The sequence below is a fragment of the Penaeus monodon genome, chromosome 42, assembly GCF_015228065.2.
Source record: "Penaeus monodon isolate SGIC_2016 chromosome 42, NSTDA_Pmon_1, whole genome shotgun sequence".
NCBI classification, from domain to species: Eukaryota; Metazoa; Arthropoda; class Malacostraca; order Decapoda; family Penaeidae; genus Penaeus; species Penaeus monodon.
In genome coordinates this window covers 23,213,151-23,239,650 of record NC_051427.1, presented here as the reverse complement: position 1 = coordinate 23,239,650, position 26,500 = coordinate 23,213,151, and the positions used below count along the sequence as shown (strand labels likewise).

At 35.9% G+C, this 26,500-nt stretch overlaps 3 protein-coding genes across 3 annotated transcripts in view; 1 reads left to right on the top strand and 2 right to left on the bottom strand.

The window, feature by feature from the left end:
- The first annotated feature begins 1,024 nt into the window (after positions 1-1,024).
- On the top strand, positions 1,025-6,292 carry LOC119599317 (ribonuclease P protein subunit p30-like). The gene is made up of 4 exons (XM_037949059.1): positions 1,025-1,287; positions 4,376-4,590; positions 5,019-5,135; positions 5,797-6,292. Exons 1-4 carry the CDS (start codon positions 1,128-1,130, stop codon positions 6,166-6,168), a joined length of 864 nt encoding a protein of 287 aa, XP_037804987.1. The 5' UTR covers positions 1,025-1,127; the 3' UTR covers positions 6,169-6,292.
- Positions 6,293-9,876: 3,584 nt separating this feature from the next.
- Positions 9,877-14,002, bottom strand: LOC119599316 (60S ribosomal protein L19-like). The gene is made up of 5 exons (XM_037949058.1): positions 13,975-14,002; positions 12,513-12,619; positions 12,182-12,345; positions 10,772-10,873; positions 9,877-10,142 (listed from the first exon to the last, which is right to left on the bottom strand). Exons 1-5 carry the CDS (start codon positions 13,977-13,979, stop codon positions 9,945-9,947), a joined length of 576 nt encoding a protein of 191 aa, XP_037804986.1. The 5' UTR covers positions 13,980-14,002; the 3' UTR covers positions 9,877-9,944.
- Positions 14,003-18,836: 4,834 nt separating this feature from the next.
- LOC119599315 (protein odr-4 homolog) overlaps positions 18,837-26,500 on the bottom strand; it is a 9,156-nt gene continuing 1,492 nt past the window's right edge. Inside the window, exons 2-8 of the mRNA XM_037949057.1 lie at positions 26,365-26,500; positions 25,067-25,269; positions 24,202-24,379; positions 23,479-23,784; positions 23,201-23,357; positions 22,421-22,558; positions 18,837-21,482 (exon numbers count right to left, since the gene is read on the bottom strand). The exon at positions 26,365-26,500 is cut by the window's right edge and continues 47 nt beyond it. Coding sequence (XP_037804985.1) covers positions 21,301-21,482; positions 22,421-22,558; positions 23,201-23,357; positions 23,479-23,784; positions 24,202-24,379; positions 25,067-25,269; positions 26,365-26,500 — 1,300 coding nt within the window. The 3' untranslated portion in view covers positions 18,837-21,300. The remainder of the gene's footprint in view (positions 21,483-22,420; positions 22,559-23,200; positions 23,358-23,478; positions 23,785-24,201; positions 24,380-25,066; positions 25,270-26,364) is intronic.

The following is a 26,500-nucleotide window of genomic DNA, read 5'->3' as shown; positions in this document are numbered from 1 at the left end:
TTATGTTTTCTTAATTAGGTTTTAAGTAAGAAGTTATCTAACTAATTAATTATTAAGAAAAAAATTAAAAAGAGTATGGGATGTACATAAAGTTCAAAGGTTTACAGCTTTATTCATCTAAGAAAGTTATCTTGGCTTTACCATTATTTTATGCTGAAGTTACCATTGCATGTTGCTGTAGTTACCATTGTTTTCATTCAGTTTTTACTTTATTTACTGGAGACTGGGATTCGAGCGAAGGTGAGACACACAGGAAAAGTGTTAATGACTGAGATATGACTTTTTTGTTGTATATTTCGTGTTTGTAAAGTTGTTGTTGTTGTTGTTGTTGTTGTTGTTGTTTTGCATAGGCCGAAAGTCTAGGAAGGAGTGTACGACAAGCGATGTGAGCGGAATGGAAGATTTTAATAATTTACATTTATTTTGCAAGTTAATTTCTTTTTCCTTACTAGTGTGTCAGCATGTGCTATGGGAGCTTTTTTCTTATGAAATTTCCGTCGAAAATTACAAATAAAGAATAGATTTGGAATAGTATTATAGCAGAAAAGAAATAAAGTATATACAAATTAGAAATTATTATCATTATGATACAATTATAATCATGACCGTTCTACTTGAGTCCCCGTTAAAAAAATATTGATAGTAATCACAGAAAATTTGTATTATAGCATAAACTAACTTATAATAAAATTATCATAACTTGATTCCCTCTATATATTTCTTTCATTATTTTCTTGCAGTCACAAGATATTGGCTATAAAAAGTACCTTTATATATATCCCAATTCTTCAGAAATCAATATGAAAATCAAATTGATTTTAAACCGGTAGTTTTTCATACCGTTAGCTCTCCAGCATCTCATCTTTCATCTATCCATTTATTCCTTATCCATACGTTTATTACCTATTTATTAACCTATAATTATATTAATTTAATCATCTGTGCATTAATTTTCTATCTTAATTACCTTTTTTGAATGGGTAAATATTTTCCAGTCTCGAACGCACATTTGTTTACATTTGTGTGTGTTTACATGAGGGTCACGCTGCCTCCACGTCTCTTTGCACCCACTCCAAAAACCCTTTAAAATCACGAAAACTAATTGAGATTTCAACACAGAATTCAGCATGGAGGGAGCGAGAGGCTTTTGCGACCTGAATATCGCCGCGGCAGCCAGTGACTTGAAGAAGACGGTGTTAAAAGCCCTTAGTATTGGCTACCAAACCATCGCCTTAAACACGGAGGTTACCGACACTTCGACCACCGAGAAGAAAAAGAAGAAGAAAGGTATTCTGAGTTGTCTCTTTGTTTTTTTTTTCGGTAAATTTGGAAATGATGCTTAAATACCGATCTCCGGGTGGAAACTTCTTTTTTTTCTAAAAACTCTCGTTGTGTTTCAAGAAATCTAGGATCATTCCTGTTACAAACGGGAATGAGTGCTATACCCTCACCCCTGCCTGGTCGACAATACCTTCATTTCATATGATTTGGCAGGATAAGAGCCCGAGCAAATATCTGGATCTCACACTGATAATCTCTAATCTTGACCAATAAATCCACAACGGCCAGCCTGTGAATCGTCAGAATCCTCATCAACACTGTTGGCGGGAACTGGAACCATTATCTGCTGCTCTTTTCAATTACTGAATTTCTACTGACTTCCCTTGTGTCCAGCTTCTATTGTCACATGATTATCAATTACAAATCTTATTGGCTCTTAATGACTGGTCACTCGAGTCATATGTCACTGCATGGCCAAATACAACTCCCATTGGCTAATTTGATTTCCCTCTCTTACATAATTCACTACAATTCCATCTTCTTATTTCATTGCCTCCTCAATTTCACATACTACCTACTACCCTTAATCATAAATTTGCAAAGAAAAAGCTTTAAAGGAAAATTGTCTTGGAAAGTTACGTTCTGTCATGGTCAGATTTTTCAGAGTCCATATTAGGTTTCCTTTCCCATAAAACTATTTTTTTATTACTTTTATTTGGAAGTAATATCAGGTAGGTAAAGGGGAGATATATTTTTCATATCATATAGGGAAGGAAAATGTGAAACAGCCAGTATAAGAAGTATGTATGAGTAGAATATGAGATTACCAGGCTTAACATTAAGTAATTATTGTTATCTGTTTTATATATCTATGAGCCATAGGTAAAATAAGATTGTGTTTGGTTCAGGTTTACCACCCATTTTTCTGTGCAGTAACAAATGTTTGTGATGTTAAAGAACATCAGGACCTTTTTAGATAATATCATCATACACAAGGAAACAAATATTTTGAAGAAATATGCAGAATATACCTGTTCAACTGCCACTCATATCACACTGATCAGTACAGCCTCTGTGCCAGTAAATCATTATCTTGTCAGAATTAAGTGACCACATAGCTTAGAGGCTGCATTGATAGCTTGAGACACAGGACACAGGAAGTTTCAAGTGGACCTGAATAGAGCACAGCCATTTTGAAAGCCCTTAGCTGTGTCTTTCAAACATATACCTTATCTTGTCTCTGAAAGTCTTAAGCATTGGATACTGTAAATTCACCACTGCTGTATGCATATTTACCTTATTTAATCTTCTTTTAAAAACCAGGAAATAGGAATAGAAACATATGATTTACAGTAAATTACTGTTTTCACAGTGTCAGTGAAGGGTCCAAGCTGCAGTTTCTGTATAATCAGAAATGTAAAAAAGAACACCCATTGGTCATGGTTTAATGTAGTGTCCACTGTAGGTTTTGGTGAATTTCGTTGCACACAAATGGCTCCACAAGTGTTCAGCAACCAAGATGTCAATTATTAAGCACTAGTGACCTCACCTGATTTTCCCCCTTCCTTAAATTTTCAGGGTTTTTTCTTTCTTTCTTTCTTTCTTTCTTTCTTTCTTTCTTTCTTTCTCTCTTTCTTTCTTCTTCTAATATTATTTATATTGATCCTGTTACTATTATTATTGACCTTTTAATTATTATGATGTTAAGATACTAATAACAATAAAAGAGAGCATCTTTAAAAAACAAAGAAAGGTATACAGGTGAGATGGGTAGGACTAAGTTAAAGGAAAGTTAGTTAAAGGAAACATTAATAAATAATTTGTGACCATAATTCCTCTCTGTTTTCAAGTACTTTAAATAGACCACAGAATAATGTTTCATCTTTTCTTACAAAAAGTAAAGTGTATATATATATATGTATATATATATATATATATATATATATATATATATATATATATATATATATAATATATACATATATACATATATACATATATACATATATACATATATACATATATACATATATACATATATACATATATACATATATACATATACATATATATATATATATATATATATATATATATATATCATACTGCAGTGTATACTGTATACCTGACAATTAAGTAGTGTCCCAGTGTACATGTAGAAAATATGGTGACCTCTCTCTCTCTCACTCTCGCTCTGTCTGTCTGTCTGTCTGTCTGTCTGTCTATCTAAAACTAGTATCCACACCCATGGATGCAGCAGCAGAAGTTGATGCAAATATCCCTGGATATGGATAGGGCTTTGGATATGTGGTCCACATTACATATTAACCACTTGCATCTGGAAGACATGACCAGCAAGTCTTGAAAAAAATAAGGCTAAGAGCCAGGTGACATGCCGTCATTAAAAATTTTGGCTGAGGGCTAGGGTGATGGGAACATGCCATTATGAGAAGTTCAGCTGAAGGTTGGGGTGACAGGGGTGACTCGCCAAGAGTGCACAGAGCTCTTGAACGGTGATTAGATTCAGTGGGCATTTAGGAAGGGGTTCTTGCATTATTGCCAATGGGAAATGAGTGTGGAATGTACCATCTGTGATCCTATTCCTGCCTGCTGTGACAGGTGGTGCAGGTTGTTTTACAGAAAATTGAATATTATAAAAACATTTTTAAAATGACACAAAAAACTAAATGTTACGTATTGTTATTGTTATTACACAGAGTTGTAAACTAGAGAGATGACATGGAGTCTGGATACAGCATATCATGTGACAAATATAGACTTGGGAAAATAACAAAATAGCAGAATATGCAGAAAAAAGAGATCATAACATTCGCAAAGGAGAGTCAAATGTCAAGTAAGCTTTATGGCCAGATTTCAGGGAAGATGCGGACAGAGAAGCACCCAAATCCAATGGGTTAATGATAATGATATTGAGATTGAAAATAATTGTAATGGTAATAATGATAATAAACATTTTAAAAGAATAATCTAAAAAAGAATAATAACAGTGATGACAAGGATGACAACAGAAATGCCAATAATGAAGTCAGCTTAATTATCAATGTTCTATAAACTACACATCATCTGATTCTAGGAAACGAAGCTCCCCTCGTCCCCCCACCACCAAAACTCAAGTTAACACCAGACGACCTGAAACAGCACAAAATCACAAAGGAGCCCGTAATTCTAACACGCATCACAGTCACCTATTCAGAACCGAGTTCATCTTTCCTCTCCAAGTACAAGGATGCTCTGAAACAGTATGACATCATCGCATTCACACCCACCACAGAGGGTGCGCTCAAACAGGTGAGAGATTTTAGTTCTCTTTATGATCTTGGGAGATATTCTGCCTTTATTTTCCTTGTTTCACCTTTTTTGTTTCTGTCACGATTGCATAAGTATAGATTGAGTGGTAATATATACACGATATGTTGTGTGCATCAAGCATTTTTGTTTCTCCCTCCCCCTCTCCTCCCTTTCCCTCTTCCTCTGCCTTTTTACCTCTCTCTCTCTCTCTCTCTCTCTCTCTCTCTCTCTCTCTCTCTCTCTCTCTCTCTCTCTCTCTCACTCTCACTCTCACTCTCACTCACTTTCCCTCCCTCCCTCCCTCCCTCCCTCCCTCCCTCCCTCCCTCCCTCCCTCCCTCCCTCCCTCCCTCCCTCCCTCCCTCCCTCTCCTCTCCCTCCTCTCCCTCTTGCACCCTATTATATTCTACTTGCCATTGTCTTTTCCAGTGTGTTACACAGACACTTGTCGACGTGGACATAATATCTCTATCTCCAGTGGAACTCAGAGGGCGGCCAGCATGGAAGTTGATACGCTTAGCAGTGGAAAAATGCATCTATTTTGAGGTGATTAGTAGATTACTCTGATGTACTATTATTAGATGGTATATTTGGCTTTTAACATGTTAAAGATGTCTATCAAATAAATGGATAAAAGAATTTTTTAAAAATGCAGAATAGCTGGTATACAGTTGAAAGAAGAATATTATTCATTTTAAAGCTTGAGGTACCATATATTTACATAATTTTTAATCCAGTATGCACAAAACACATGATGTTGTTTTTTGTGATAGTACTAGCTATGTAAAAGTAGTAGGTTTATATAAACATTGCAGTGATATAGGAATTTAAATGTTATAGATTTTGTGTGGAAAGTATGTAGAATAAGGGTTTAATGGATGATTTTTTCCCCAAGAATTTCTGTATTATCCTGAAGTGTAATTGGAAGAAAAATAATGTTAGTCAAATAGAATTTATTTGTATATATATATATATATATATATATATATATATATATATATATATATATATATATATATATATATATATATATATATATTTCCCCCCCCCCCATTAGCACAGGACAACCTGTGTTTATTCTGATGGGATTTTAAAGATATAAACAAGTTTTCTCATTGATTATTATAACTGTCATTGATATAAATTTCCTCTCACATTCCTTCTTGACATCCTTGCTCTTTCTCACTCGCTGCACTCTTTCCCACAGATCTGCTACGCCCCATGCCTAGCCAACCAGAGCAGTCGGCAGGGAACCATTGTCCTGTCGCACGTCCTCCACCAGAGCTGCAGATCGGCAAACGTAATCCTGACCAGCCAAGCCAGACACCCCAGCCAGCTACGACACCCCTATGATGTCATGAACCTCGGCCGTTTCTTTGCCCTATCAGAAGGTGCGGCCAAGGAGTCCATAGGTATGCTGGCCCATAGCGCTGTGTACTGTGCTTTGGCCCGGAAGAGAGGAGCTTCCAAGTGTGCTGCTCAGGTCGAGGTGTTGAAAGAGGAGAGAGCAGCCAAGAAGTTCAAGGGCCTCGATGATGCAAGAGCGTTAGCCAAATCCACTATAGAAATTAATGACTAAGGGGAGAGTTGTTTTTTTTTTTTCACCCTCTATTTTTTTGTTGATATATATTATATATGTGTATGAAGAAATTAAAAATTTGTATGGTTGTGTTCCTGAAGGAATAAAGCTTTCTAATAGTCTCTATATGGTTTTGATTTTGGGCATATTTGTAGCATTTTCTGTAGTTCTGAATGTCCTTTTTTTTGGAAACATTAAGGAAAAAAATGCAGATGCTGGAGAGAAATTCAATCCATAAAGGATTGGTATTCCTATTTTTACTCTTTCTCTCTACACCTTCTCCCCCCCCTCTTTTCTCTCTCTCTCTCTCCCTCCCTCTCTCTCTCTCTCTCTCTCTCTCTCTCTCTCTCTCTCTCTCTCTCTCTCTCTCTCTCTCTCTCTCTCTCTCTCTCTCTCTCTCTCTCTCTCTCTCTCTCTCTCTCTCTCTCTCTCTCTCTCTTTTTTCTTTCTTTTATGATGTTTAATTAGAATAAATATAAAGGGAAGTATAGTATGACAGATACAGCTAAAAATAAGATATGGATGTTTGTCTCGTTCATTTAAGGTGACGGTTTTAAAATGTCTTGTAATATCAAGAAGAAAATATTGTAAAATGAGACTGCAACAATATTCCATGAAAATTGCCATGGGTTATAATTGATGGGAAAAAAGGTACTAACTAGAGATTCAGAGGAAATAGCCCCCCAATCCCTGGCTCGCTGTTGTCGTGAGAGGGTGTAGGAGGCGAAGACTGAGGCCCAATGTAGGGGATCACCTTTTTCTTGGTCCTCAGCCCTCGCCTCAACTAATTTTGCATGGTCTTTTCTTCTGCTTTCCTTTACCTTCTCTTATTCATCCCTTCTTCTGTCCACTTATCCTAATCGTTCTCAGTTTTGCCCTTTTTGCCGCAGTACTTTGTCACAATGCTGTGTGACCTTTGATGTCTGGCATGTTTGTTTGTTTTGACCATTCTGGAAATCCCCAAACATTGCCTTGTGAACCAAAAAACTTTTTAGCCAGGGACTTCACCCCCAGGCTCCATCCTATTGCTATATTTTCAATTGCATCCAATTGCCTTAGATGTTGATGCGGTAATTTTTCAATAAATAGGAAACTTCTTATCTAAATTTGTTATGTGTGTGGGAATAACATGTAATATGAATAGTTTAGTTTTTAATACTAGTTGAAGACACTATTGTAGATTCATTTTTTGTTCCTTGTTTAATGGTGGAATAATATGCTATACTGTTAATTTGCCTGGCTGTTACACTGATCATTCTACATCTAGTGGCTTATCTGATCACTGTGTGGTCTCGGACACATCAACAGGTAATTCATTAGCACGCATTATTTGTAGGCATAGCACTGTCTAAAGATGTATGGCAAATTCCTGCATCTCTGACAATGGTCTCCACAACTTCTGCAGTTATATGGTTTATCACACTGACAAAGTCACATTATTTGGCTCTTAAGTTTTCATCAAACCATATTTTGAAGAACTTTGTTTCCTTAATGGTTAACCCTCTCACTACATGGTCAGCAGTTTATTTTGTCTCTTTCTTTTTCATTTCACTTTTCCTCTCCTTAGCTCTGTCAAATCTATACCCAAAAAGAGTGTGTTCTAATCTCTAATCTTTATGTCCCTATTATGTTTCTTTAAGATCCACTGGTGATCTGTTTTCACTCATTCACTTTGGTTACTCTTTCATGAATTCTGGAGAATCTTGTATCATTGTTCTTTCCATTCCTAAGGCTTTGGAAAGAGTACAAAAGGCTATGTTGCTAATTATTGCTCTCCCTCTTCTCTCGGAAAAGTAAACTGAATTCATCTGTTACCTTTCTCAGTTAATATATCCTCAGGATCCCAGTTTTGGGGGGGCTAAATGGTTAATGGTTAAAACAAAGAAATGTGCTGGACATCAAAGGTTGTACAGCACTCTGGGAAAGTACTGTGACAAAAAAAAAAAAAAAAAAAGAGTTAACAATTTGGATAAGTGGGTAGAAGGGAATGAAGAAGAGAAAGAAAAGGCATGGGGGAGGAGAAAAGACCATGTAAAATTAGTCGAGGCGAGAGCAGAGGTCCAAGGCCGAGGTGATCCCCTATATTGCACCCCTCCCCCCCAGCAGAAGGAAAGAATTTCTTTAGGAAATTCCTTTTATCTTCAACCCTCATTATTTTTTAGTTCAGTCCAAAATTACACTCTTTTACCTACTTTAAAGACAGACCTGGATAAGAATCAAGTGTATTTCACTGTGTACTCTCCTCTTACCTTCTACAAAGTTGACAATGCCAAACTCAAGACTTGAAAAAATAAAATTTCCTTTTTTAACTTTTATACTCGGAAACTGAAGGGTTTGCCTTCCCTTTCAAACTTTTTTCATCTTCTCTTTCTTTGTATGGGAAGTTTGGTTGCTCATTTCCTACAAATGTAATCATTCCTATTTTATTTTATTTTCTTCCTTGCCTCAGATTCCACCTCACCTCAGAGAGACCAACTGTTCAAAAACATCTCACCATACACATGGGATTTTCTTCCTGTTCAAAAAATTGTTTTTCAGGGCACTTCAACTTGCAATGTCAGCAACTGTACTCATATTATTTCCTCTTGATCTTTGTTTTACATTTGTGCAATTTTATTTTGGCTTTTTCTAGATTTCTCGGTACAATTTTCATCATATCTGTGTCTGATGCTCAAGTTATCCATCAGCAAATAATGAATTAGTGGATCAGTCACACGTTAAAAAGTAGCATCATCTTGTGCCCATCAGCCAATAACCAAGCTGGCTCACATCACAGCTAGAGTCAATCAAGAGACTGCTACCCCTCCACTGCAGGTCTGCATCTCTGGATAACTACCAAAAAAGGGGTCCAGAGGGTTCTGAATATGAGCAACATGCTCATGGCACTTTTATACAGGTATGCTAAAACCCTCACCTGTTCTTGAAGTTTCAGTTGGCTTTTACTTTCTTGGAGTTGCACTTCTTATTGACTTTAAATGCTTTATTACATATCAAATTATTTATGCAAGCAAGACTTTTCTCATCCTCCATGTTCAGTACGTGAAGATGGGTAGTATAACTATACTTTATATTCAATTTCTCTACATGGATATGGAATTCTGATCATATATTCAATATTTTTCCTTGAAAAGCAATGCCTTGTCCAGACTTCAGAAATGCCCCAATTACCATACTGCCAATATCTCAGATCACCCAGCTGAAAAAAAAATCAGCAAATGTTTAAAACAAATGAACAGCTTTTAAAACTAGGACAAGTTTTATTACAACTTGCTTCTCCAGTATATCAACAATCCACAACTATATTGATTCTCTGACAAAAGGGTTTTGATTAATAGTATACATGTCTTAAACACTGATTCAATAATAATAATCTTTTCACAGTATATAAAAATAAAGATTATCCTTCCAGAAAAGGACTATTTTTGCATCAAATTTTTAAGCTCATTATACCAAAATTCAATATATTGGATGCAAATCCATTCTTGTCACCAATTTTTTTTTCTTGTCACCCTCCTTGCAGATACAAATAATACATCTGGACAGGCAACTTTTAAGCTGGGCATTTCATTTATTCAAATTTTGAGGTCTTGTGGCCAATTCCAAGATTCATGACTGACAGACACAGCTTGCATTCATACTCACAATGGTCAAAATCAACAATGCATTTGGCCTTCCATGCAAACGGGACAAGGATTATGAAACCAATCATAAAAAAATGGTAAACAGGAGTTTTGTTGGCTTTTTTTTTATTTTTTTTTTCTCCGCAAAGTACACAATTAGGCCTCATCCTTAATCTTAAGAGCTTCAGCCCTTCTCTGTTCCAGGCGCTCTTCCCTGCGCTTGCGAGCTTCCTTGGCACGGGTCCTGCGGGCCTCGGCCTGGTCGCTGAGCATCTTGGCACGGGCATTGTCGGCCTTCTTCTTGTGGATGTACTCCATAAGGACACGCTTGTTCTTGAATGCATTACCCTTAACCTGAAAGAACAGATTTTAATGATTCCATTAAAATGTTTAAAATGGCTATCAAAAAGCCCTGTCAAACAGCAGGTGTGACTTAAAATGGTGGTTGACTTTCAAAATACTTCATTTCTAATTCTAATAGTAAACAATTCTGAGAATTAAGTCTTCAATCCTGATGCTATCCAGTAGTATAATGTGGAGTAAACTTTCTTCTTATATCTTGCCTATAAATGTGAAATTAAAGTCACATGAAAATATATCTTAAGTATTTACGTTTTACAAGGAAAGAAGTTAATACATATTCAGGCCTTAATCCTGAAACTACTGGATCCAATTCTGTGAGAATCACAATTGCCAATGTAACCAAACAATTTGGTAATATTCAGACATCTAAATGTAGAAGGGAAGTTTCCTATTCCCAATCTGTTTGTTCCAATAATTAGAGGCAATATGTACATAAATCTATTCTTAACTTACAGGATCTTTATTTTCTTCCAATTAAGTACCAAGATCTAACCCTCAAAACTTCCTTACTGCCACTAAAATGAGGTAATTAAAAGATCTATAAAGAAAAAGAAAAACCCATCCATACTCTATGACATATCCCTTTAACACAAGAACCAGAAAAGTCTGTAGGTTCATACCTTCAAGTACAGCTCGTGGTACAGGTGCTTGTCAATCTTCTTGTTTTCACGGTACTTCTTCAACATGCGTCGGAGAATACGGATGCGCCTCATCCACAGAACCTTAGAGTGGACAAGATAATCGTTACACAAAGGGAAATAATTCATGTCAACGTAGTTTGACAAATTTCAAACCCATAATTTTTTAATTAAAACAGTGCATTGTGAATATGAAAAATGAAAAGCACTATACTCTACAGCAATATCATCTTGAGAGAACTTGAAGAAAAAAAACAAAGATCAGTTAAAAGGTGGTTGCCAAACTCTCCTTCAATTTAGGGAAACTTTCCATTTCAATATTTAACACTTTGGTCTTTGATTAATTAAAAAAAAATTAACTAGTCAAACTCTTTGCATTCTATCAAAAGGTTAATAGTCAGGTTAACAAGTACTTCAGGCCACACACTGCTATGCATCTAATTTATTCAGTAAGTATGTGCCAATTTTCAACTGTCAATTCTCATCTTGCATCTCGCTTATGTGATGCACAAATTTATTAGTGTGGAATAATACCTCATGAAATGCTGCCTTGGCCTCTCTGCTTTATGCTTCAGCGAAGGCCCTCAGAACTATTTAAAACCAGCAAGACAAATTGTACAAGACTCTTTACAAGACATCACCAAGCTCCATTACAAATAGAGGTTTGTTGGCTATTCCTGGAGGTCTATTAACCTTAATCAAAAGACGCCAGGAAGGAATCTTTACATGCCACAACAGGGGTGGACTTATATATCATATGTGAAACAAGGTGGTGCTACAAAGGAGTGGAGTGTTCTTGCTATGACAGCTCTGGTTTATGTGCTATGAATAAAAAAAGACGGTCCAGACTAAAGACAGGGGGGGGGGTTAGAATTTGATTATACGTTCTGAGGAAGCAATTTTCATATTTTTTATACAAATGTCATTGGCTTAATTAATTGTGGCATATCTTTTGGGTAAAAATTTATACCCTAGCACTTGTGTTCTTTGTGGACATTCAACTTTGTGCAGTTCTAACTGAACATTTACAGTAAAGTAAACGAGACCAATAAATGCAATATCTTAAAGAAAATAAGATTAATTCTGTATGGTATTATTAATAGCATGAAAGTTACTGGTTAATGTTACCAAGGCCTAGAAAGGGGGATTGTCCCCTTTCTAGGGAATAAATAGAAGGTAGGAAAGATTAAGTTTGGATTTTTGGCTTTGCATGATACCCTGATTTTGGGATTATCTCTGAAGGGAACATAGCTCTCATTAACATATTATAAAATCTAATGCAAAAGTAGAATAATTTGGAGCAAATTACATACAAAATAGCAAAACCTCATTACTTCTACTACTGGCAACCACCCCAAACCAAATCCAGGGAGACTAGTGCGTGACGCTCACCTTGGAGGGCATACGGGCTTCCTTGGTACCCTTCCTCTTACCATAGCCCATATGGCGACCCTTCCTGCGTGCCTCCATCATCTTACGGGCACGGAATCTCGAGTGCACATTGTTGGGCTTCTTGATAATGAGACCATCTCGGACAAGCTTCCTGATGTTCTGGCCTGGGGAGCAAACATTCTACTTAGAAGGTCTTTGTCTTACTTGCTCTCAAATTACTACATATCATCATCCAAAGAAAAAGCATTTCATCAAAAATAAAGCACTGAATGAATTTCAAAAGCATGCAATCTCTTGTCACATTCTAAGCCAGTTTGAGAGGGCAACTTACGAGAGTTAGCCTGGCCAATCTCCCCAATTTCATTGGGGTCAAGCCAGACCTTCTTCTTGCCGCATCCTAAGACTGACGCCGCAAGGCGCTTCTGTACCTTGAGCGAACTGCATGATTGGGAAAAGACAAGTTAGTGTTCAGTTAAAAAAATTACTTATTTTAACTCCCTAGCTATTCTAACAAATAAGAAACATTGATCATTCTGTAACTGCTCCATGTTTACAAATGCTTTTATCCCCTAATCATGGGCGACTACTATCAATGAAAGGGAAATGTTGGCATTCTCTTCTGGGCGCAACGGCAAACCCTGCACGCTACTGGGTGCGACTAAACGGCTGTGACTACGTCTACGTTATTGTAACAAGATGTCTATCTGATTTTTCCAGGAGTTCCTGTTCCATGCATCCATAGTGAGGAATTCTCAAACTCTGTTGTAATCACAGGACTGAATCAAATACTAAATCTAATGCAGAGGACTGAGCCCCCTATGAATCCGAACTCCTGTCCTGGAAAACAAAAATCCCCCACGCAATCATTGCAAGATAGAGCATCAGGCGCTCCCCACAGGTCAGTCATGCACTCTGCCCTGCCATGTGAAGGGCGAGGATTCCACACTGCGACCAGAACACCCATAATACTAGTAAAGAGACATCGCCTTATGTTATCGTAAATATTGTCACTTTAACTGTTAAAACTGCCATGAGGAAGGCAGGGAACCCTAAATTGCAGGTTAAGAAGAAGACCATGAATATCGAAACAATCACAGGGTCAAAACCACAAACACCCTAATCCTTGGAAAAAAAAAACAATAGCCTTACTTAATCAAATTCACTTCTATTTAAATAATTAAATGATTGGAAAATAATTAGTTAAATAAAAATTCACCTACAGATTGCATCACGTTGGCACAAGCTTCTTCCATTCCCAAAAATACCAAAAAATTAAACGCTATTACACTAACAATTACCTAAAGACGAATTCAGCCCTAAATGATCAGACAAAATTTAAATATTAACGCCACAAAGGTAAAAGAATAAAAAAAATCTCGAAGCCTCCATCGTGTCCCGACGTGTCCCTCCAGCGAAAACATATGCCAACTGCGTCATTTAGACAAAGAGTCACCCTCAACCACACACCCAAAGGCCTTCCACTTAACGCCCTGGCACCAAATAACTACAAATATTCCCCTCGGCGTCCCTTAAAAATCGCCAATTTCCCGAAAAAAAGTGAAAAAGTTCCGAGCTGTTGTTTGGGGAGATCATGGCGGACACCACAACACGCGGCTCCCACGAGTTTCCGCATTTAAACGCCCATTTCGCCTCGATTTTCCGACTTTTTCGCAACGAACCTTCCTTTAAGTGCATCGCCCGATACTAATTTCTCCTCGAATCACATTTTCCGACTCTTAGACACGTATTTATCTCACAAAATGGGGAAAAGGTAGATTGTTTACGATCCGCACCTCATCGTGAGAACCGATGAAAAGAAGGGAAGGTAGTGACGTCACGACGAAGTGGAATCGGATGGAAATTCTCGGTTGGAAAATATGTCACGAGTTTTTCTCCTTCTTTTAATTACTTTTCGTTGTGGGTGTTTGATTCGGTTTGGTTATTTTTATTGGAATTATTTTGATGGGTTTGGTTGATTTTTTTTGACGATTGGGATATCTGAAAGTTTTTTTTTTTAGCCCGCGAGATTTGAATTTTTGGTCGTGTAAGAATTTTACGCATATAAAGGCAATGGGAATAAATTATTATTTGATTTAATTCTATCAAATTATTTTCATGCATAAGCGTACTATAATCATCACTCAAAATATGAACATGTATTATATACTATTCCACATAATGGTGGTGATAATATTTTGGGTCAACATTTTGCAATATTGTAAAAAAAAAAACGTTTCACAATGCTGACGAACTCAATTGGCGTAATCTACTTGCACTGTTGAATATATCATTAGAAAATAAAAAATAACAGTTGCAAACACTATTCTAAAAATATATATATTTTTTTTTCATATTCAATAGAGTAGGAGATTATAATAATTACCTTTTGTCTTTATTGATTTCTTTCTGGTACTTTCGCCATGTGTGGAAACTCAGCTTCGCAATGTTTTGCATATTAAAAAAGTATCCAAATATTTCTTCGTATAAATAATTTTGATAGGGGCCTATATACAGTATATTCATGCATGCTTAGTATGCTATAGTCTGTTTCTCTTTCTCTCTGTCTCTGTCTGTCTGTCTGTCTCTCTCTCTCTCTCTCTCTCTCTCTCTCTCTCTCTCTCTCTCTCTCTCTCTCTCTCTCTCTCTCTCTCTCTCTCTGTCTCTGTCTCTCTCTCTCTCTCTCTCTCTCTCTCTCTCTCTATATATATATATATATATATATATATATATATATATATATATATATATATATATATACATATATATGTATGTATGTGTGTGTGTGTGTGTGTGTGTGTGTGTGTGTGTGTGTGTGTGTGTGTGTGTGTGTGTGTGTGTGTGTGTGTGTGTGTAATATATATATATATATATATATATATATATATATATATATATATATATATAATATATATATATACCTATATATATATATATATATATATATAGATATGATATATATATATTATATATACCTATATATATATATATATATATATATATATATATATATATATATATATATATATATATAACAGCCCATCTATCACTTGATATGATATATTCAGTGATATATTCATCTAACTCTTTCTCTCTTTATTTATACATATACATACATACATGCACACACCAATATGTGTGTATTTACTATGTACTATCTATCTCTCATTCTCAGTCCTTTCTTTTCTTTTCTTTTTCTTTTTTTATCTCTATTTAAACAATATATTTCTTCGTGTGTTCCCGTTTCTCGTCGTTTTTATTTTTCCTATTATTTACTTATTTAATCTCTCTGTTCTTCCTCGTCTTTTCCCATCTTCCATATTTTTTTTTTTCTTTTCTTCTTTTTTTTTCTCTCTATTCGATCTTCTTCCTCGTTCGTTCCCGACTTCCATAATTGTATTTTTTCTTTTATTTCACATTTTTTCCTTTATTGAATCTTCTCCGTACGGTTCCCGTCTTCCGTAATTGTATATTTTCTTTATTTTTATTTTTTTTTTCTCTTTATTCAAACTTCTTCCTCGTTCGTTCCCGTTTTCCATATTTTTTTCTCTCTCTCTCTCTGTCTCTTCTCTTTATTCAATCTTCTTCGTTCGTTCCCGTCTTCCATAATTGTATTTTTTCCTCCTTTATTTCCTTTTTTTTTCTCTTTATTCAATCTTCCTGGAAAAGCATGAAAAAGGAAGAAGGCAAAATATGTAGGCCTATATGAAAAGATCGCTTAGTGATTTACCTTTTAATTCACAATTTCTTTATATAATGGTACATTTTGTTAACCAGTTTCTTCATCCTAGTTTTACATTTTGGTTATTATTATAATTATTATTATTATTATTATTATTATTATTATTATTATTATTATTATTATTATTATTATTATTATTATCTAATTCTAGTGATGCATTCTGGTCATTAATTTCTTTTATTCTAGTGGTATATTTCGGTCATTTTCAATTATTATTTATTTATTTATCTATTTACTTATTTAATAATTCCCAGTGGTATGTTATGGTCATTACTTTTTTTTTATTCTAAAGGTACACTGTGGCCATTAATTTCTTTCACTCTTAGTCCAGTGTCTAAAATGAGATAAACGCAGTACAGACGCGTAGAGAAATGTATAACAACGGCTTGGCATGATCTTGGCAAGATTTCGCAAATACCCTTCTCTTGTTGAAAGCATCAATAAAATGCCCATCTAAGGCGTACTTTTTTTTTTTTTTTTTTTTTTTTGGGGGGGGGGGGTATATTTTCAGGCGTTGTCTAATAGGATTAAAAACAAAACAAAAAAAAGGATAATAAATTTCCCCTTTTAAAATTCCTTTTTTAGTATGTTTTTGTCGTACCTTGAAAAAAAAAAAAAAAACGAAAAGCTAATCATTTAATACTATAATTTCGTTTTAGCACCTGATTAATAAGGCGAATGATAGAAATTGAAAATCACGCCATATGCCGGTTAGGAACACGTGTTCTCTGTTCCTAACGCACTAATGGCAGATCAAAGGATATTTAAGTTAGTCTTGAAGGAAAGGGGGGGGGGTAGTTATAAAAAGGTTCTATAGACCGAATATGTAAATTAATGGTCAATGTTAAAACTAATAAACGTGTGAGACACCAGAGCTCATAGAGCACTATGGTAAAGTCTTGAGGAGGAGAGTGTAGAAAAAATAATAATAAGTAAATGAATAAATAAAATGAGTTAACGATTAGGATATGTGAACAGAAGGGGATGAAGAAGAGAAAAGGAAAAAAAAAGGGTGAGGGGGAGAAGAAAAGACCAAGAAAAATGACCCGAATACGTGAGACAAGAAGCTGGGGTTTTGCTGGGAATAGGGACTCTCTCCCTCATGGGTATTTTTAGACATCATTGATGCCTTTCCCGGACATTTTGGAACAGATTGCGGCATTTGTGTTGATTAGTGCAGTAGATTTAATGTAGATTTAGAGGACTACGTGTTTTTTTTGTTTTTTTTTTTGCTCATCTTAATAATCCCAACCGACATATGGTACCATATCTATCATAACCGTATTTGCTTACATTATTCACCTAATTCTTCATATCGTGTGGGGGTCCATTTTCTCACTATAAGCACGGGGGAGGGGGGGGGGGTGACGCCTCTCCTCTGGATCTGTTACAACAATGAAGCATTATTAATGTAAGTCCCTGAAGGTTGGGAAAGCATTGGCAGGTTTGCCTTCTCTATCTATCTCTCTCTCTCTCTCTCTCTCTCTCTCTCTCTCTCTCTCTCTCTCTCTCTCTCTCTCTCTCTCTCTCTCTCTCTCTCTCTCTCTCTCTCTTTTTGATTTGCATATCCTTTTTTAAAATTACTCTCAGGTTAATTTACTTTCTTATCTATCGTATCCCGTGTAAGAGAAAAATAAAGGGAAGAAGAAGAAGAAGGAGAAGAAGTAGAAGAAGAAGTTGAAGAAGGAGAAGAAGAAGAAGAAGAAGAAGAAGAAGAAATAGAAGAAGAAGAAGAAATAGAAGAAGAAGTAGAAGTATCAGTAGTAAAAGGAGGAGGAGGAGGAAGAAAAAGGAGAAGAAAAAGAAATAAAAAAAACAGCAGAACCTAATCCCATTTACTAAATAACCATTCTATATCTATCTGAAGCCATAATTAATAAGGAGAAGAAGGAGGAGAAGAAGAAGAAAAAGAAGGAGGAGGAGGAGAAGAAGGAGAAGGAGGAGAAGAAGATGGAAAAGGAAGAGAAGAAGATGGAGAAGGAGGAGGAGAAGGAGAAAGGGAAGGAGGAGGAGAAGAAGAAGAAGACGAAGAAGAAGAAGAAGAAGGAAAAGGAAAAGGAAAAGGAAAAGAAAAAGAAAAAGAAAAAGAAAAAAGAAAAAGAAAAAGAAAAAGAAAAAGAAAAAGAAAAAGAAGAAGAAGAAGAAGAAAGAAAAGGAAAGGAAAGGAAAGGAAAGGAAAGGAAAGGAAAGGAAAGGAAAGGAAAGGAAAGGAAAGGAAAGGAAAAGGAAAAGGAAAAGGAAAAGGAAAAGGAAAGGAAAAGGAAAAGGAAAAGGAAAAGGAAAAGAAGAAGAAGAAGAAGAAGAAGAAGAAGAAGAAGAAGAAGAAGAAGAAGAAGAAAAAGAAGAAGAGGAAGAAGAAAAATAAAAATAAAAAGAAGAAAACAAAAAATAAAAATAAATATAAAAATAAAAATAAAAAGAAGAAGAAGAAGAAGGAGGAGGAGGAGAAAGAGGAGGAGGAGAAAGAGGAGGAGGAGAAAGAGGAGGAGGGGGAGAAGGAGAAGTAAAAGTAGATATAGATGAAGAAGAAAAAAAGAGGAGGAAACAGAAGTAGAAGTAGGAGGAAGAGGAGAAGAAGGAAAAGAAGAAAAAGTAGAAATAGAAGCAGAAGAAAAAGAAAAAGAAAAAAAAAATAGAAATAGAAATAGAAGAAAACAAAGTAGTAACAGTAGAAGTAGAAGTGGGAGGAGGAGAAGAAGAAAAAGAAAAAAATAAACCAGTGCAGACCATACCTCCATGTACTAAGTAATCATTCCCTATGTACCTGAAGCCATAACCAACCCTTTTAGTCATTCAGTCTTCCTTTTTTCTCTCCTTATTCTTACCTTCATTTCACTGCTCCTAAATGATGCCCATATTTACTTAAAATATATAAGTAATCTTTGCAGCACATGGAAGGATAGTAAAAATCAGCAGTAACAACATTAGTGTTTATAACTTTCTGCAATACAGAAATAATTAGTTCTGTACAAAATTAAACAAGACATCTACATTTTTACTTATGGAAAGAATTGAGTCTTCTGATGAAAACTATAATAGATTGTTTTGTGATTGTAAAGTGCATTGCTTTCAGATTTATCACATATCTTATCAATCTACAGTGACCTAAGTATTTAATATCATGAATCATTTCTCCAATACCATTTAAGAAAAATCCCTTGTTTATATCATAAAAGGAAAGTTCATGATAATCTGCTGTGATGGATATACATATAGATATTATGCATTGTCATTCAACATATACCCCAGATGAAACAACTCAACATACACATTCTTGTACATACAAGCATATACACATAACTGGTAAACACATGAACAGACACATAACAGAGCACTTTTTTATATCCATGATCATATATATTCACATTCACACTCTTGTTACTGTCAGATAAACAGACACACACTCGCACGCACACACTCATATATAACCATGAACGTATAAATGTCGCTCAGATAAAATGATACAGATACCAGATATGGACAACTTGAGATTTTAACAGTCTTTCTTGCAATGCTGACAGAAGGAAACTCAATACTTTCATACCACTGTCACTGTAAATGCATTTATAATTTCTTCTTCTCATATTTCATCTTACATCTCTAAAAAAAAAAATAGTAGTGATATCTTTAAATAGAAAAGAAATGAAAAAAAATCTCAAACCACAAAATATAAACATTAATAAGAATTAAAATAAATAAATCACAAAATTAAGCTTAGCACAAAGCAAAAACTTGGGAAACAAATCCTCAAAAGTTTGAGGTCAGTTTATTTTCTGGGGTTAGTTTATGTCAACACAACACAAATTATGTTTTTCTTTATTATTATTATCATAATTATATATTCCATCCCTCTGCGTTCTGACCGCTATATAAAAAATCTTAAACCTTTACTGTACATTACGTCATACCATTAATGGATTACAGTATAAGCGAAACAACAACAGAAAAAATAAAACGGCAACAAAGATCACATCACCTTAAGGAAGAAGAGGAAGCACAATTGGCAACAAACACCTGTAAATTCTAGTCGAAGAATGCACTACTTGGCATCAGTATAAAAGAAACACCTTCTGAACATTTATATATTGCATACAACAGCCTTGCAGAAAGTGAGTAATGTGCATTCCACTATAAAATTCATTTAGAACATAAAATATAATCACAAGATTTGATTCAGCATAAGAAAAAAAAAAATAATAAATAAATAAATAAATAAATATATTATATTGTTTATTCAAATGAAAAATTAAATTATTACAAAATGCTTATAACTAACTAAATAAATAAATCTTTATTACAGTCAGTGAATTCTGTCATGGCTTGGCATCTGTAGTGTAAATTACAACATTTCCAAAGAAATTAGAAAGGGAAGAGAAAGAAAAGAAAGGAAAAGAAAGAAAAGCAAGAGAAAGAGAGAGAAAGGTAAGGAGGATACAAAGCAAAGGATAAGAAATGTAGAAAAATAGGAACAAAAGAGAGAGAAAGAAATATCTTTCTAAAAGGCATTCCCTTACAGAGCACTCGGGATCTTCTCCAGAATCCGAAGCGCTTTTGTACGTCTGATTGTGTCTCCTTAACCTCTACTGGACTTGCTGCAATGAAAAGCTGCAACACACACAAAGCAGGCAGAAAAGTGTTTCTCCATTCCAACTTGTATTTTGATAAATCTTCAATCTATTTGTCCTTGTTATAATTTCATATTCATGGTAGTGTTGTAGTTCATGTATTTTGTTTGCTTGTTTGTTTGAAAACTCCAAACTCACTGGCAATCTTTATATATAGTGATTTAATATAATCATTATATATAATGATATAATGATTTCTGTGCGTCTGATCTCGATTTGTAAAATTATTTTTCTTTTCTTTTTTTTTGTGTTTGATTTCATCATTGATAGAGTTATGCTATTCACAAACATTCCAATGGTCCTTAATAATAATAAATTATTTCTTTTAAACTCTTGCAAATATATCTCTTCATTCAAATCATAATCTATTTACATCATCTTGCGCAACCAACTGAATAATAAAAATAAAATTAAAGAGTCAATAAAAATTTACTTAAAAATGTATGGAAACATGGTGGATAGTTAGGTCTCCTCATGACATGATAATTCTTGTATTGCTATAACACAAAACATATTCAAAACAAAATACACACATACAAAAAGACACAGAGACAAACATTAAAATTATAGAAACTACCTAGTTATGTCTCTTGACATAATACAAGGACACATAATCCCATTATGTAGTGATCTTCATGTAAAAAGCTGATAAAAGCTGATAAATAAACTTGCCGTCCCTTGAATACTAACTAACGAAAAAGAATAAGAAAAAGAAAAACAGAAAAAAAAAGTTCTGCCACAACCCTAATTCAACCTTAAGTCAACGCTTTTGAGCTCTGGAGCGTGACGTAAGAGAACGCAATTCCCAGAGCAGCAACACCGGACGCCAGGAGGATGTACGAAACCGGGCACGTAGACGACGCACTGGACCTGTCACTGCCCAGTCGTGGGTCCTCTCCTACACCTCCTTCTCCGCTGTCCATCACTTCTGTGGCATCTGCAATTAAAAATACAAAGGAAGTGAGGTATTTGGGGAAATATGATTATATGCATACATATCTACCATTCTTATCCACTAAAAATAAAACATCTTCATGGAATACACACAATATATTAGCCTCTACAATCCTGATGATGTGACCATCAAGTCATAAATACATTTGGCTTGAGGGGCGGGTGACGTGAACATGCTGTCATGGGAAAATTTGGCTGAGGGCCATGGTGACGGCAACTTGTCATCATGAGAATTTCAGCTTAAGGCCAGGATAATGGCAATGGCTTGCCACAAGTGCACAAATCTCTTGGAGGGTGATTAAACTCAGTGGGCATTTAGGAAGGGATTTTTACATAATTTCCATAGACAAACAAGTGTGACAAGGAGTCTTGACACTGCACATGTGTTCCTGAGAGCTCAGCCTGCAAACCTGGCAGAGTGGCCACTCAAGTAAGCCTAATACCCGAGCTATACCTTTGTGAATTCAGCCCTCCATTTTTTCAAAATTCATTTAGCTTCTCTGAAGCATTATGCTGTCTTATGCAGAGTTTGAAAGACGAGGAACCACATCTACTCTCTTTGGGTTCTGAAGACAATCATCACGTAAAAGCAAAATTATAAAACATTCTTCAGACTGAAATGAATCCACAACCATAATGAAATTCTTTGGGCACTTCTTCCTTCCAAGGAACTTTGTCAAACCATCTTTCCAAAATGAAAGTGTACAAGAGATGCATTAAAAGAATAAAAAGGATATGGAGAAGGAAGAGGAGGGGAGAAAGGAGTATATAAAAGAAAATAAGACAGGAAAAAACAAAAAAGAGAAAGAGGAAAAGCAGGAGACAGAAAAAGAAAATACAGGGAAAAATATGAAAAAGAAGGAAAAGTAAAAAGAAAAAAAGAGAGAGAAATAAAGGAAAATAACTTCAGATAACACGTACCAGCTAATGTTTCCAGCGTGTCATCCACATGCTCGGAACGAACTGTCAGCCCGAGCAGCTCCTTGGCCGACTGACACGCATCTGTAGTGTTGTCCCCAGGGAACAGGTAGTCGCAGAGACTGACAGGAAGACCACCTCCTGAAAAGAGTATTTCATGACTAAATAATGTATAGCAACAAGTCAAAAGGATACCAATTTCATCAAAATAAACCCAATCATCATCTGGCATCTAATCGTGATGTCTCCTATTGGGAAAATTCATGAGGACAAGACATACTGTGTAAAGCAATATCCAAGTGCAAAAGATTCATGTGGATCTAATAATAATAATAATAATAATAATAATAATAATAATAATAATAATAATAATAATGATAATAATGAAATAATAATATAATAATAATAATAATAATAATAATAATAATAATAATAATAATAATAACAACAGTAATCATCATCTTCACCATCATCTTCATCATCATTATTATGATTACTGTTATCATTATCATTATCAATACCATGATTATTATTATTATTATTATTATTATTATTATTATTATTATTATTATTATTATTACCATCATCATTGTTATTATTATTATTATCATTATTATAATTATAACAAAAACATTAAAAATAATTCTAATACCTTTCTTTCATACAATTTATCAGAACAAAAACAACAAAACCCCGAACCACTCAACGTTCACTAGAGAGAGAGAGCTTTTACACACAACCTGCACCCGTAAAGTCTTAGGGGACTAAAGGGGCTAAACTGACCCTCGAGGAAGACGCGACGTGGAGGTTCGTGGATGATAGGGCCCACTAGGTGCGAGGGAGGCTCTTCCACAAGCGAGTCACAATGCATCTCCCACCGGGCTACCACCGAGCGCACCAGGTCAACGAGCACGGACGATCGGGCTTCTCCAACAGTGGCCTAAGAGGTATGTATGTATGAGTATACATTTCTGTTCTATCCCCTCTCTTTATTTCTCACTCTCTTTCTCTATTTTTATTTCTCTCTTTCCCCCTTTACAACGACAACAAAGTCAGCCCACCTTGGAGTGCACAAAGGCCAGGCCAGCCACTGTGCCTGCCAGCCGCACGTTTCCTGAGCTCTCCTCAAGGCCGGAACCAGGCCCCTCCACAGCCAAGGGCGCACCCGAGTCAAGGATCTCAGCTGTGAAGACCTTAGGGGGAGACAAGTCCGCCATCCCTCCCCTGACCCCACTGCTGCCACTCCCCTTCTTCTTGGTCTGCTTCTCCTCTGCGTATGGGTCCAGAAAGTCGTAGCTGTTTTGCAGCTCCGAGTCAATCAGGATTAGGCTCTTGGTCACACTCTGGGCCCATGGCTTGATCAGGGACTGTTGGGGCAACAGAGAATTAGAGATGGGAAGGGGAATGATGAAATGGGGAAAGGGAAAAAAGATAGGGAATAAGGAAATTAAGAAGATGAAGGGGAACAAGGAAAGAATACAAGGAAGAGAAAGAGGAAAAAGGCAAAAAAATGGAAAAGGAAGAAGAGAAAACAATATTTGGGGAAGGACAAGGCAGACTATTTCCAAACACAAAGAAAACATGAACATGTCAATGAAAGAAGATGAAACAAAGTATGAGGAATACCAGCACTCTAATGACTACTACAACCATTAATGTTAACATCAACAATGGTTATAACAGCATCACTAATCAATTACTACTCACACACAGCCACTCCTTAACTTTCCCCATATCTCAAAAAGATATAAAAAAAAGGGAGGAAAATAACAGAGAAGACTTACAAGTATCATTTTATAAAGTGATTGTGGAGACTTGTCCTTCGGCAACCAGAAGTTGAGATTGATGTTGTAGGAATAGCAGATCTGCTGCCACTTAACACCCCCTCTGTGGAACCTGAGCTCGGCACTGTTCTGAATGCCAACTGCCGTGGGAGATACATCTACTGTCTTCACCGTACATCTGAGGGAAGAGTTGAAAGACTTTACATCTAAAGCTTTTTGTTATTATGTGTGAAAAAGTAATATTTAAATATATATATAGAAAATTCTCTGTTGTTGTTGGTGTCATCTTGTCTCCCAGGATTGAGAGAGAGAGAGAGAGAGAGAGAGAGAGAGAGAGAGAGAGAGAGAGAGAGAGAGAGAGAGAGAGAGAGAGAGAGAGAGAGAGAGAGAGAGAGAGAGAGTCAAACACACACACACACACACACACACACACACACACACACACACACACACACACACACACACACACACACACACACACACACACACACACACACACATTAACACACACACACACACACACACACACACACACACACACACACACACACACACACACACACACACACACACACACACACACACACATTAACACTAACATACACACATTAACACTAACATACACACATTAACACTAACATACACACATTAACACTAACACACACACACACTAACACTAACACACTGTTTCTCATATGTTGTTCATGTTTCCCTGATGGATATAAAAAATTCTTAATAACTGTCTTGTGCTCAGACACTAAATCTAAAATTAATACTCTTTCTGTTCAACCCTACTACAATTTGGTGAGAAACAAAAGAACTTGAGAGAAAAAGGAAGAAAAAAGGAATTAAAGTCCACACATACTTGAAGGACTGTGTACAGACATGCAGGATAATCTTCTCAGTGCGAAGTTCAGCAGTCTCCAGCAGGATTTTTGCCGCAGTCCTGTGAACGGCACCCAAAATGGACCTGATTTTGGACTGGCTTTGGGAAGTGTCATAGTCCGACTGAGGTGTCACCACAAAAAGGCCTATAACATCCAACCCTCCTGGTAGCATGCGCACAACCTGGAAAGACGAGGTGCTTATAAATCCTACCACAATACCAATTATAACCTTTCTGTTTCTGCCCAAACACACTGTGAAACAGCACAAAGAATATACTAGGCATTGAAAAGTACTACAAATTCACTGTACTTGAAAGTATTCATTTATATTGATCATAATTATTTGCAACCAATTAACTAACATTACAAGAAGTAGAAGAACCATTCATAAAATTTGTCAAAAAAGACCAGTGAAAAATAGCATTCAGTGAAACCTAATTGCCTTCAACATTTCAATTACTGAAGCCTTTTCAGTTGTGAATCATTAAAACAGTCCTTGACAACATATACAGTAGTAACGTATTAAAGACTTTTCTCTGCAAACACATACTAGTCTTTACATTTAGAATATACAGGGACTTTGAAAAGTGTATAGCTTCCTGTGTATCTACAAACATTATGATTGTTTTTAAAGTTTTTTTGTCCTTGTAATGGCTTTCATAATCAAGCAATGTGGTTGGTTTTCAGATGCAGAAAAAAGCTGTACTGTATGGTAACACTTTGCTCTCTGCCAATGGTTGCTGTGATATCATAAATCCTTGCTGCTTTGGCTAATAGCATATGTCATATTCTACTGACTCCTCTAGCTTTATCAATCACATTACATTCTTTCTGCCAGTCACACTCAACTCAAAAAGGACTTAATTTGCCTTTATAGACAAATGTGAACTGATCAAAATCTCATTATAGTGATGCATCCTGTTTAAATTATACAATTAAAAAGAATCAGTTTGTCAGAAACCTTCATAGGGGTGAATAACCTTCTTCTAAGCCTCATTACAATGACAGACCCCTTTTAAATTGAATATCCCCTATATCAACTTCCTCTCACTGTGCGTAGGGCTACAGCCAGTGACTCTGGGGGTGCATTTATGTACAGAATGAAATAAGGATAAAACCCCACCCATCAGGATAACCATGCTATGACTCAGACTGAACCATTCATTATTCAAGATCACTTAACTGTTATTCCAGAAAAAAAACTTCCTATCATTCCCAACAGCGGAGGCTAAAATATCCCCAATTCAAAATGATCCATCTACACAGGGTGTCTCACCTGCCTGGTGTGCTGGGCAACAATGGCGTCAACAACCTTGGGAATAGACTCGGGGACTTTGGACTTGCCGTGCTCCGTCTTCGGGCTGTGTGGCACGGCATCCTCCTCTTCAGAGCTGAGATCACCCTCATCTGGT